Source organism: Cupressus sempervirens, chromosome 8 (assembly GCF_028749045.1).
Source record: "Cupressus sempervirens isolate cs-2001-9-10 chromosome 8, ASM2874904v1, whole genome shotgun sequence".
Lineage (NCBI taxonomy): Eukaryota > Viridiplantae > Streptophyta > Pinopsida > Cupressales > Cupressaceae > Cupressus > Cupressus sempervirens.
Genome location: NC_143125.1, coordinates 654,558,469 through 654,572,975, shown reverse-complemented (window position 1 = coordinate 654,572,975; position 14,507 = coordinate 654,558,469). Strand labels below are relative to the sequence as shown.

The 14,507-nt window shown below is 33.5% G+C and overlaps 1 protein-coding gene across 1 annotated transcript; it reads left to right on the top strand.

Moving 5' to 3' along the window:
* The first annotated feature begins 2,796 nt into the window (after positions 1–2,796).
* On the top strand, positions 2,797–13,584 carry LOC149544134 (uncharacterized). Its single transcript, XM_089795897.1, has 4 exons — positions 2,797–3,023; positions 3,371–3,455; positions 13,248–13,343; positions 13,441–13,584. Exons 1-4 carry the CDS (start codon positions 2,797–2,799, stop codon positions 13,582–13,584), a joined length of 552 nt encoding a protein of 183 aa, XP_089652023.1.
* The last annotated feature ends 923 nt before the right edge of the window (positions 13,585–14,507 follow it).

Sequence of the window (14,507 nt, the reverse complement as noted above, 5' to 3'; positions counted from 1 at the left end):
AATATGCCAAACTCTCGAATATATTGAAGTGACTAACATCTGGCTTCTTCCCTGTGAAAGCCTCCTCTTTAGTCATCTTCCCTAGCACCTTATGTGGAACTCTATTTTGAGTGTAGACTGATGTATTACATGCCTCTGCCCATAAGTAATGGGTCATGTCCTAGTCATGTAGCATAGCTCTTGCTGCCTCCGATATAGAATGGTTCTTCCTCTCAGCAACTCCATTCTGCTGTGGATTGTAAGGAACAATCCATTCTCTCTTGATTCCTTCTCTGGTGCAAAAATCCTGGAAGACATTTCCTTTGTACTTGCCTCCATTGTCTAACCGAAGAACCTTTATCTTCTTTCTTGTCGAGTTCTCCACAAGAGCCTTGAACTCTTGGAATCGACTGAAAACCTCATCCTTAGTCTTCAAGAAGTATATCCAGGTCTTTCTAGAGAAATTATCAATAAAAGTAACATAGTACTCATATCCTCTGAGAGATTTTGTCGACATTGGTCCACAAACATTTGAATGTACTAGATCAAGAACACCCTTAGATCTGGTGTCACTCCTTGGAAAAGATGCTTTCGCAAACCTTCCCAACACACATCCCTTACATACATCGTCATGCTCTGTGCTCACCTTTGGAACACCTATCATGGTCTCACGAAGCAATCTAAGTGCTCCATGATGAATATGGCCCATCCTCCTATGCCATAGCTCTCCAAGATCTCTAGGATTACTGTTGCTCATAAGTGCCTTAGGAGTACCAAACTGCAATCTATAAAGGCGACCACTCCTAACTCCAATAGTTATGGGTGATTTCCAATCCTTGTGCTTAATCAACACATGTGTCCCTCTAAAGAGTACATTATACCCCCTATCTTGAAGAACAGATATAGAAATCAAATTCATACCTAAGCTTGGCACATATAACACATCATGAAGAAGAATTATATTTCCATTCTCCCTCTGAAATTGAACAGTCCCTTTCCCAACAGGGTTGAGTTTGGACAAGTTTCCCATAGAAATTTGGATGTTGGTGTCCTCCTCCTTGTAACTGGAGAAGTACTCTCTAACTCTTGTCATATATACCAAAAACATTGTGAGGTTGAGCTAACCATACAAGCTATGAGTGCAAACTCATCTTCCATTCTACTAGAGAGTTCTTCTGCACTTGCTGAAGCTGCCACCTACTTCTTACCCTTTTTCCTCTTTGGGCAATCATTGACATAGTGGCCAAACTCGTGACATCCAAAGCACTTGACCTTAGAAAGGTCCTTCTTCTTCTTTTCACTTTGTGAATTTGATCCTTTGCTAGATCCCTTCTTTGCTTTCCATTTACCTGCTAGGGAAACGTTCTCTTGTTCCAGCTCATTTTTTTGACTCTTGTTGGCCCCATTGACAAGACTTAGTCTAAACTCCTCCTGAGTGAAATCAGTCCATAATCGATCCCAACTCGGTAAAGTATCTTGTCCACTGACAACTTGAACAAAGACACTCCATTGTTTAGTAAACCCTTTTAGGGCTATTCTCACTAGCTCATCATCACTAGGGCTATCTTCAACAGCTGTTAACTCATCCTTGACAAGTCTGAGCCTGGTGAGGTAACTTGTGATGTCTTCTCCCTGATTCATTCATGTATTCTTTAGCTTCTCTCTAAGAATCAACTTCCTATTGGTGGTAGCATTTTGGTACAGACTTACAATGGCATCCCACATCTTCTTTGCTGTATCTAACTCTGAGATATGTGGAACATATGATCCTTGACACCATCAAGGATAATCCTCCTCGCTTTGGCATCGTCCTTCCTATATGTTGCAAGCTGTGTTGCATCCGTTGGTACAGGTACACCACTGGTAGCATAATCCTCGATACCATTCTCTTCCAACAATAAAGAAATTCTGGCCTTCCCGACACAAAAATTTGAGGCACCATCCAATCTATCCTGATCTCTCAAACCAACTAAAGCCATCTCAAGGGTTTAAAGCAGTAATAAATCTAAAGAGATCAAACTTTCTTTCCTAGGGAAAAACTCTTCTACCCTTAACAATGCTCTGATACCATGTGAAAAATCAAACTATTGCAGTCACTGATTATTAATATCCTATCATAAATGATTATTAAACTGCTGAAAAAAAATTTCCAGCTAATATTGAAAAATAACACAACTGCAACTTCACTTATAAAATACAGAAAGAAATGTGCAACACAATATTTTCGGACAAAATGTCCCTGGAAAAACCCCTAAGGGAAAACCAGTTCTATAGATGAAAAATTATATTAAACTTCAGCAAATCAAGAGATACAAAAATTCCTTACCTCTCACTGGCAGAACTCCGACAACCTCCTAATTTATCCCGCTGATATTCCTCACTGATATCCCTGCGCTAACATTGCGCCCTTGCTAACACTGCAAGATTGTTTGCTAACACTGCAAACTGCTTCTCCAAACTTCTTCCTCCAAATGACCCAATGACCGCTTTTTATACTACTCCTGTTGGTAAACCAACGACCGAGATTAAATCAAACCAACAGTTGAGATTAAGACAACTGGACAACCAATAATAGAATTGGTTGCAAAGTGTCCAAAAGCGAATCACTAAAATTAGTAAATAATAACCATTTACTAATTTTTGGAAAGTGGACAAATAGTTGTCCAAACCACCCATAAATACAACTGCTATTCATAGATAATGACAAACAGCTATCCAAGCTACCCATAAATACTACTGCTATTTTCGGGTCAGAAATAACAGCTGTCGAACTAACAATAATTAACATTTCTTTGTCGTAAAATATATGCAAGGCCTATGAGAGATGTTCATTACGACGTACACATTAATCATCGCAGTCCTGATGTTAAGCGTTCATTGGCCCTAGCTATCCATAACAAGCCTAAGGACATGGGACTGAAGGTGTTTCTAGATTCAGAAGAGGTTAGATTGGGGGATCACATCGCTGGTGTAATAGAAGAAGCAATAAGGAGTGCTAAGATTCATATTGCTATATTTTCCATGAACTATACAGAATGGCTTTGGTGTTTGTCAGAGCTGACACTTATGCTACAGACAAGCACTAGAATTGTTCCTATTTTCTACTATGTTGACCCCGTGGATGTATGATATGCTAAAGGGGTCTATGCTAATGCATTTGATAAGCATGTAGAGATGGGAAGATATGCCTCAAAAAATATTTTGGAGTGGAAGAAGGAACTTTACAATGTGTCATTTAATGTTGGCCACATCGTTAAGAGCAAGGAGTGAGTACTAATTGCTTGACCTTTTATTTATCAATGCATCCTCTGCAATTTTCTTTTATATTTTACCAAAATAAAGTAAATTGTTATAGCCTGATTGTTATTCAATATTGTGTTTGCATTTATAGGGATGAAAACACGATTCCCGAGCATATCACTCATCGTGTGGGGATAGAGGTTAGAGAAGTACCACTAGTGGCCGCAGAACGTCCGGTGAGCGATGTAGATGGAGTTGTATAGGACTCTGAATTGAGGACAAAATTCTAAATGTAAATAATTGTACAATAACTATTCAGGTAATTGATATATTCCACACAAATATTAAAGTAGTGAGTAATGTGACACAATGACTTCCGCGTCACCCTATAGATGTTCTTTCGAGAGGTGCATAAAAATTGTGGATAAGACATTGTTATTTGACTAGTGGTCCAGTAGATTCTGGATGCTTCTACACTTCTTCAAGCCGTGCTTTCTTACAGTTTAGTAAATTTTCAAGGCATTTCTGTGCCCAAATAAATGTAATAGCACAATAAGATTTTCAAGGCCCCATTGCTAGTGAGATCCCAAATGACCCAGTTAGCATAGAGGGAAATCCCCTATTTGGGAGTGGAAAGCAGTCCAAGAGCATAGGAGTCTTTGGGTAGACATAAAAGTTCTATAAAACTCCATGAAACTCATGATGCACAACATCAGAGGTCCAGATGAAATCACTTAGGAGGCATTCAAGTTTGAGGTATGAAGCTCTGGAAGGAGCCAAACATGATGAATAAAAGACATGTGTAGCAGCAAACACTTTAGAATAAATCTAAAATTTTCTTGCAAGAGAGAGAGGTTTGGTAATCCAATAGTCCAATTTCTTCTCAATTTGTGCCAAAAAAACATTCCATAACTCCACAGGGGAAGCTTAAAAAGAGAAAGGAATGCCCAAAATTTGAAAGATTTTTCCATGCTAAACTCATTTCCACCCATAACCCTACAATAATTGAGGCCTTGACAAGAAGGATTTTATATAGCAAAGGGTCTTGTTCAATTAAATAGTAGACCTAAAGGAAAGACAAAAAGTATTGAAGTATTGTAAAGCGTTGGCAATATTATCTTCATCCTCCAGGAGTGTGAGAAAGGAGTCATCTGCAAAATGGGCATTCACAAGCTACATAGAGGAAATTGGGAGAGTTATGCCACACACAAGACCCCGAGAGATAGTGTTGGCAAGAAGATAGCTTAACCCTTCGGTCGCCAAAACATAAATAGAATGCCCTAAAGGAAAACCTTGATGGATAGATTTGTAGATCCCGAAAGCTTCATATTGCTGGCCATTTATGGTAATACAAGTAGAGGCATCACAAAAAAGCATCTAAACTGATTACAGAAAGGGCTTGAAGCATGGCCAAAATGAAGGGCCATTCAATCCAATCATAGGCTTTGGAAAAATCAATCTTAAGAAACAAGGCCTATAGTTTGGACAAATGAGCCTTCTCCATACCTTCCCAAACAACAATAATATTATCTAGAATATATCATAATTTAATGTAGCTAAATTTTTCAAGATGAACAATCTATGGGAGCAGATGCTAGATTTAAAGGGAGAGAGCCTTGGCAATAACCTTGACGAAGACATTCCATAAAGTGATGGGCCTACAATTGCATATGTCTTCATGATCACTAGCTTTAGATATGAATTTGATATTACCCTTATTAATAATGTTGCCTAGGGAATGAGAATTGTATGCTTCTCAATATATACCTGATGCATATAAAGAAAAATGTTATCCAATAGAGCTTTGTAAAATTCACATGGGAAACGATCACATAGAGCTTTTTAGGGTTTTTTTCCCTACTATATCCTCTCACACAACTGCCTCAAGGTCTCCATCATCACTCTCCATAAACTACACATCTTAAGTAGAGAAAAAATCCTAGTCATACAAATCCCTCGTCCTCAAAACCAAATCGTATAGATAGAGCTAATAGAGAAAGGTATGATCTTGTAGCATGATCACCTATAAAGTGGTGAAAATACACATTCCAAAATGATAAAGAAAGAAGGTAAGAATTAATGAACGTTGGAGATGACTTCAATGGTAGTCATTACTCCTACATTATTTCCAACCATTGGATGACAATTTTAGCCCCTCACTCTTCAAGTAAGGAAATGCCTACGATGTTAATTATAAATATTTTGAATTATTTGATGATATATAATCTAATGAATACATTTTTGCAGTTTTAATTAAGAAATAAAAGCTCAAATTTATTTTAAATAAATTGAAAGCATGCATTGACCTTGTTATAAATGATCAAATTTTATATTCTCATTCAATTAGTATGTGATAAATTTAATTTTTAATTTTCAAAATAATAGAATTATCTGAAATATACATAAAATATAAGTAAATTCTAAGTCTTCCTTTATGAATTTTATTTTAACTATTTTGTACATTGTTTCGATTTTGTGTTTATGTTTGTTAAATGGGTGTAAATTATTATTCGTTCATGGGAGCTTAAAGACAATTCAATTTTAGGGACCAATAGTTAAACAGATATATGACTTGCTTATTTAGCCATTCCAAATTTACAAGTCAAATTTTCTCACAAGAGCACACAAATGTGAATGATTAATAACAATTGACAATCTAATTGGAAAATATATTTTTTCAAAAAATATAATATTTTATCATTGACAAGCTCAAAGGCACGAACTCCATCTCGCCAAGAGCTCTTCTTATTGAATGATCTAGACAATGTTAGTTAAATTTTATTTTCAAATAAATATAATTATGGTTAATTTCTTATCATGTTAATAGATGTATGGGGAGAAAGAGAAGGAAGAGAGATGACTTTATATTAGTGAAAGTGCTCATATATTACATCATTCATAATCCTTCATTATAACTATCATAATCTAGCATAAAGGATGGTGTTGATGCGGATACTACTTATTTTTATTAATGTTTAATAACCATCAATATTGAACTTGAGTGTTGTGTACATTCTAAGTAGGCTATGTTATATACTTCAACTTGTTTGTCAAAATTTACATGCACATGTACTATAATTTTTTTAGTATAATTAAAAAATTTTGATGCTTCAACTTCTAGAAAACTTAAACCTCATAATAAAATAATTTTACTTAATTAAAATAAGTTCGTTTTAGATATTATCACTCTTTTAATTATAAGGGTCCAACACATTATGAACTCTCTTTTATGTAATTCATAACAGATTAAATTGGTAAATATCAATATATTTCTAGATTCGATTGGGTGCTCTGTTAGAATCCAATAAACACATAAAATTGAATGCAAAAATATATTGATATTTACTAATAGCTTGTGAAAATTTGATACTATTAAGTTAAATGAGAATATCCTTATTATGATCCATTATTGTATGTTATGGCGATTGATCCATCCATTTTCTCCAAATTCACTCAAGCTTATGAACATTTTTTTTTTCTCAACACCCTCCATCCTCAATTATATGGAATCTACTTTTGCTTTGTTCCTATCCTATAAGCTAACTTTCTCTTTATTTTCTAAGTTCAACTTGGAGAATATGTATGACATATATGTTTTATATTTACATGATGACACATTGTAGGTTATGTTAAATTTATATGTGTGCAATGATTATATCACTTCATATCCAAATTCTTGTGTTATGCATACATTTTGTGTCAATGCTACATATTTTTAGACATATAATCATTCTAGGATTCACATGCATCTCAAAGGTAAGATAGAAAAATTATAAATTTTGTATACCAATCATATTTTCAATTTATTTCTGTGTTTGTTCTAAGGAGAATCCCTTGATAAATAGATATATTGACAAATGGAATATCTACCCAAATGTCACACATATTTCATATTTAATTAACCCCCAACATTTTCTTTATGCACTCATATCTCAATAAAGTAGCATTAATTATACATTTATCAAATGATTATATGCATGCATATAATTTAAATCGATCCATTTTTGATGTTGTCATTAAGGGACCGACCTTAGATTTATAGAATTGATCCACAAATATTGAAAATTAAATGTTCAAAATAATGTCCACTCATGCCAATTGTTTTCTTTAGAGGATGACTAATATAAATACATTTGATGCAATTGATTTTCTCATTTGATATCATTATGCACTCAAAAACCATCATTTACATTTAGCATTTGAATTGATATAATAGAATAAATCTAAAATTAAATAATCATTCTAGAAACATTTCCATAAGAATGAAGTTCTTGATTGTTCATCAAGAGAACATGCATTTGTATTGAGGAAAATAATAATAGGCCGCGGCTATCCTCCTTACAAACTATATAGTTGACCAAGTTTCAAAAAATTGAAAACATCATGGATTTTGCAAAAAATTCAGCATTTGATCTTCATGATCTGCATAGTTTTTAGCCGAAAACAACAAAAAATTTGAGAAAAAATTACTATAAATTTGTGAATTTGGAAAGGAGAAGTTTGGCTTTGTTTTTTCTTTAATAAATTTTGTTTGGAGATTAACCTATCGCATAATCATATAATATACTGAATACAATTTAAAGTACATACATTTGAAAATTGAATAATGATGAAAGCAGTTTGAAAATAGAGCTCCCTTTATGCTGAGTATTCTGCAGCCTTTCATTTAGTTTTAAAAATAATGTACATACAGATGGAATATTCTTGAGCAACATATCCTCATCTGTCAACATATATAACAAAAAGATGTGAGAAAATAAACATTAGACTTTAAGAGTTTTGATTACACTTAATACGATATACAAGAAAAAAATCAAACAACTAAACATTATCTTATAAGAGTTTAACTATCTGATTGATAAGAAATGAATAATTAGGGACTGATGCTCAATCCTTGCTATGAAGGATTGTACTGAGATGCCATGAAGCACCAAAGAGTTTTTCTTTCGACTTCTGAAGCTGCTTTGAGGTGAATCTACCCTTCTCTTTAAGTCGTAGAAAGGCATCCCCAAAAACTCCTTTCGTATATTGAAAATGTTTAGGTTGTACACCATAGAAAATGAGAATAATCTAAGCACAAGTTTCGGATTTCATTAATGCCAGCTCTCGCAAGAACCACTTTGATTCTGCATAGTTCATTGAGAATATGGTTATATGAACCTTTCCTCTTTTCATTACTGTTTCTAGAACACCGGGCACGTTATATCCCCATATAATGTGAAACTCTGAAATGTACTTTCTTCCAGTTGCAAAGTTTTCTGAGTTGTATTTTCCTTCTCGTTTGTATTGCTCAAATGCATCAAAATAGTCTCCTTTCAAATATCGTACATCTTTAGGCTTAACTTGGTAGAAGATGGGAACAATTCTACTAATTTTCCTTCTTCTATGTATGAATGCCAGCTCTTCCAAATAGCGGTTGGATTGAGCATGCTCCTTTGAAAATATGACAAAATGCATGGAAGCACAATCGATTGTTTTTTTTACTTGTTGATCCACCAATTAATGCTCTTCTGAATTCAGAAAAACCTTCACTTGCATGGCTGCATATTTAAGTTTTTCAGAGATCATGAGTCCAGCTAGCAGATGTTTTGCATGACTAATAAATACATCGAATGGTGCAGATTCTGCAACATGCGGAAAACTACTGCTAGTGTTGGAAGATGATGCCATGAAATTGGATTCGACGGTACAAAACAACAAAGGGAAAAAGATGAAAATCTAAAAGAAGAAAGGGATTCTTGTTATTCATCAAGAGAAGAGAAATCCAAAACATATAAAAAGCTTAGAGGTGCAGGTAGCGCAACAGAGAAATGTGAAGGAAGCCAGGCATAACTAACAGAGAAGCGTGAAGGGATACGATGTAATTTCACTTTTCATGAAGCGAAGAAATGATAGTGATCTAAGGGAAAGAGTGGCTGAAACCATTCATTGCCGACCAGTCTTTGCATAAGTAATAGCGCGGAAGACCTGTAGAAGTATCATCTACTAAGCACTTCTAAATTCATAGACTTCCAGCTGATAATCTAGAATTGCTGACAATCTAGAACTCTGCGCCAAATCCACTTTCTTCATATATATATTATCGTCTGGAAAGGGTTTTTAATTCGAAGACTTCCAGGTGTAGAATTGTAGACTATCTAGAACTCTTTATATATATAATTCATTTTTTTGAGTGTTTGTATTGTTTCATATATTCAACTGTCATATTTTGTACATGAAACTTTCAGCAATGTACCTTAGTGTGCAATGGGTACATGTGTAGATACGAGAGCTCAATTAAACAAAATTTTGACCTTACTTTTTTATATATACATGCAATATATTTAAATTTGTACATTTTCATATTTCTTTCTCCTACATCTTCCTCTATCTCATTAACTCTCCATCACTATGCATCCCTTATCTCTTCATCTCGACCTCCTTAAATATCACTTTCTATCTTTATCTTTAGATCACTCCCTATCTCAATGTGCCTTCTTTATATATTTATATCTTCCATTCCTCTTTCTCTAAATTCCCCTCCCTCTCCTATCCTCTCCATGTCCCTCTTCTTTATCTTAGCATCTCTCCTCCTCTCGATCATCATCCGATTGGGCCCTTCGGCAATATTGTAGTTTTTGTCAACACCAACTCAAGTTTAGGAAGATGTATTATTTGATGCCAAGGTCAAAGCTTAGATTCATATAACCTTTTGGGCTAACTTCGTAGATAATAGTAATTGAATAATAAATAATCTAGGCTTAGAACTCGAAAATTATTAACATATCCAACTCAATTAAAAAATAAAACAATCAGCAACCAAGAAAGCTAAAAAATGATCAACTATTAGTAAATGAACATGCATTATCTACACGTAATCATTTTCTTGAATTTTTGAAAATAATAATTAAAAAGTATCTATGACAAAACTAGTAGTAGGGGTTCTCCTCTCTTCTCCTACTTAAGGTGCCCACTTCAAGGTTGCTTAGGAATTATGCAATGGTGTCGTCTACCCAGTCCCATCGTTCAAGATGGGTTGGATGTGCGCCCCTCCATGCCATGCCATGCAATTGCATCTGCAGGCCCCTATTGCACTTTCTATAAGCGAGTGGCTATTAGACAGTGAATATTTTGTATATGTGCAGGTGATTAGTTATAAATTTTAAATTTTTAGTTTTAATATTTATTATTTTATTATTTTATCGAACTAATAATGTTTATTATGTATATTTATTATTATTTTATATTGTTTAAGTTTAATATATATCATTAGTATATTCAATATATATGTAGATTTATTTGTTTAATATATATTATCATTTGCATAATAAATCTATATTTTAATTTTCATGTTAATTAAATTGAATTTACATTAATGCTAGTAAATTTAAATGAATACGTCTTAGTTTAATGTAATTTGACATAACTATAATATAAAATATTAATTAGATAATAAGTTTTCAAATTAATCTAGTTAAAAATAAAAGTTTGCACTTGGTAAAATTTGAAAAAAAATATTAGAACTTAAATAAAAATATAATTAAGTGTCTATGGTGAGAAATCTAATAAAAAAAAAAACTAAATGGACCTAAAATAAATTTTTTAGTGTTAATCATAAAATTTATCATTTATTTTCCTTTAACAAAGATTTTTTAAATGAAGTGATATAAATGAAGTAATATAATGAAGCAATAATAGAGTGATAGATGATGCCGCTCTATCCATAACCGTGGGGCTAGATAGATGATGTCACTCATCCATGGCATGGCATGGCAATTGTCAGCCCCGTCGTCCAAGTGCATTTGCATTGGAAGCACAAACATTTATTTATTTATTCATAGTGCTTATTTTTATGTTTGATTCAATTTTGGTTAAGTTAAATTTATTAATAGCTAGATTTATTTTTAGTTAGAGTTATTAATATTTTAAAATAAATAGTGTTTAATAATACTATATTTAAAAGTTACATTTACATTTTAACTCTACATAAATATATTATATTTTTAGTTACTATAAATAATATATTTTTTAGTACATCATAATAAAAATTAAGTTAGATTTATAGTTAAACTTATATGGATTTTTTTAGTGTATATATATATAATCTCGATTTAATAATTAATATTTTTAAAATTATTAAAATTATAAAAGATTAAAATATTAATATATAAATTAGTTTAGTAAAAAATAAAATGCTTATATTAATAAAATTTTAAAAAATATATCATAATAAAATATTTATCTAATTAGATGTATGTAGACTTTCATTTTTAACTAAACTATTTCAAAATCATATTATCTTATTGTTTTTTATATATGTATTATTATTTATAACTTAAAGTGTTGTTTAGAATTGAATGTTAAATATTAAATTTTGTCAAATGATATTTCCTTCAATTTTTATGTTAAATATTATTTTCCTTATTAAATTTGTAACAAAATAATATTTTCTTATGAAATATTAAATATTTATTTTATTTCTTAGATTTTAATAATGACTCTATTGAATTAGAATTTTAAAATTAATTAATTAATAGAGTTAATATCACTCTATAATTGTTTCATTATATTACTAACTTTATTATATTACTTCATTTAAAAAATATTTGTTAAAGGAAAATAAATGATAAATTTTATGATTAACACTAAAAAATTTTATTTTAGGTCCATTTAGTTTTTTTTTTAAAATTAGATTTTTCACCATAGACACTTAACTATATTTTTATTTAAGTTATGATAATTTTTTAAAAAAATTACTAAGTGCGAACTTTTATTTTTAACCTTTATTTGAAAAAACATCCCACACGGCCACATCTTTTCATGCCTTTACCATGTGATGGCCACTCACTTGGACAAAGTGCAACTGGGGCCCGTGGATGATGCAATGGCATGGCATGGAGGGGCATGCATCCAGCCCATCCTGAACGATCGGGCTGGGTAGACGACGCCGAAATTGAGTTCTTTTTTTCCCACTTCGATGAAATTTTTAATGTACCCAACGAATACGTAGTTATCTATAAAAGGCTGTCTATGAAGCAACGTATTTGCACTTGATTTCACTAAAGTTTAAAGATATTGAAATAATTATTTTCTTAAAATAAAAAAATACACAATCAAAATAATTTAGCAAACGCGTTTTCATTTAGTCACTCGGTAATTAGATGTTTTCCCTAAATTCGGTGGAACAATAGGCGAGACACCAACAAATACGAAATGGGATTCCACAGACAAAAATTCTTCTGCGCATTTTTCTTCTGTTCGGAGATGCTTCCGCGTTTCTCCCACGCGGTTTCCTTCCCAATTAAGGTTGGCAGCCGTGCAATCGACGCGTTCGACTTCGCATTACAACTAGAGCACTTCTTTCGCGCATTTATTTTACCTTGACTTTTTTTGTTTGGTCCATCTTATCTCAACAAGAAGACGAACAACCCTTCTAGTTTTGTCCTTCAGTTCTGTGTCTGATGTCTTGTTTCATCAAATCTGATTTCATGGCATCTACTTCCAACTCTAGCAGTGGCCAAGAGCTCAAAGAAATTGCCCCATCTACATTTAACTCTGGTGGATCCACAATATCAAAGTTGGAAGAAGGCCAAAGGAGTACGAAAAGTCAAATAAAACTTCAGCTGTCCTCAACTAGTCACTCTAACTCTATTAGTCAGACTCTGTCGTGCTTCTTCATTTCTTCGTTTCTTCCGCGCGGTTACCTCAGCGAGTACACAGAGTCTACACATTTAGTCACACATATATTTCTCATTACTTATCCCTCTCCTGCTCTTTTATATGCACCCACTCCTTTTCTCTTTGAACACCCCTTTTTTCAACCTTTGTCATGTTCACTTAAATCTAATTTCATGGCATCTTCTTCTAACCCGCACAATGGTGTTCTGTTAAATTGCCAACACGCTGAAGAATTTCCATCATCCACATCTGCTTCTTGTGCATCCACGATGCCTGTGAAAGATTTCCCGCGTTATGATGTATTTATCAATCCTTTTAAACATCCTCTGGGCGTAGGAATTTATAAAGAGCTTGATGCGTTGGGACTGAAGGTTTTTCTGAATTCGGAAGAGCTTGATTTGCGGGATGAAGAAGTAGAAGCAGCTTTTAAGAGTGCTTGGCTTTACATTCCAATATTTTCAGAGGGGGTATGCACAATCCGACCGAGGCTTAGAAGAGCTGTCATCCATGCACAACAGGGGTAAATTAGGCACTAAAATTGTTCTTTTTTTCTGTCGTGTTAAGACTGATGATGTACGCTATGTAAAAGGAGGCTACGCATTTGACCCAAACAAGCTTGAACGCGACTCTAAGAAACTGGAGGAGTGGAGAAAAGCGCTTTACAGCGTTTCACATTATGTAGGTTCGGTCGTTGAGAGCAAGGATTAAGTACTAAGTACCCATCTCTCCACCAGATGCACTCATCGTTTACTAATCGCTTCATTCTTTTATCTTGAGGCTCATAGACTTCAGTTATCCATAGAACTTGTGACGTTTATGCTGCTGAAGACAATTACAGAGTGGGTAGCGAAAGAGGGAAAAATGTGTCAAGAATTTGTAGGACCAGCTAAGACTAGTTCAAGCATCCAACAACAGGGAGAAGAATTTGCAGCAACTACATCTACTTCAAGTGGATCGATAATGCTTGTGAGAAAGCTTAAGTATGATGTATTTATTAACCATCGGGGTCCTGATGTCAAACATACACTCGCCACAGCTATCTATAAAATGCTCACAGGAATGGTACTGAAGGTTTTTCTAGATTCAGAAGAGCTTAAGTGGGGGGGTCACTTTCCTAGTGTACTAGAATAGGTAATAAAGAGTACCTGGCTTAACATAGCTATATTTTTAGAGGACTATGCAACGTCCAAGTGGTGTTTGTGAGAGCTTTCGATTATTAGCGGAAGAGAAGGCAGTAAGTTTGTTCCCATTTATTACCATGTCTTTCTGTATGAATTAAGATATATTGGAAAGGGAAGCTATGGTAAGGCATTTGAGCGGCACCAAGACAAGGGTAGATATAACCCAGAGAAGCTAGAGGAGTGGAAGGAATCACTTCGCCATGCTTCGTTTTGGGCGGGTCATATCGTCAATAGCAAAGAGTAAGTATGAGCTTGAAGCATGATCACCTATAAAGTGGTGAAAATACACATTCCAAAATGATAAAGAAAGAAGGTAAGAATTAATGAACGGGTGAGATGACTTCAATGGTATATTTTTCTCACAAGAGCACACAAATGGGAATTTTTCAGTATATTTTTTAAACATCTATTATTTCATTTAAAAAAATCATTTTCATTCTAATATTTTGT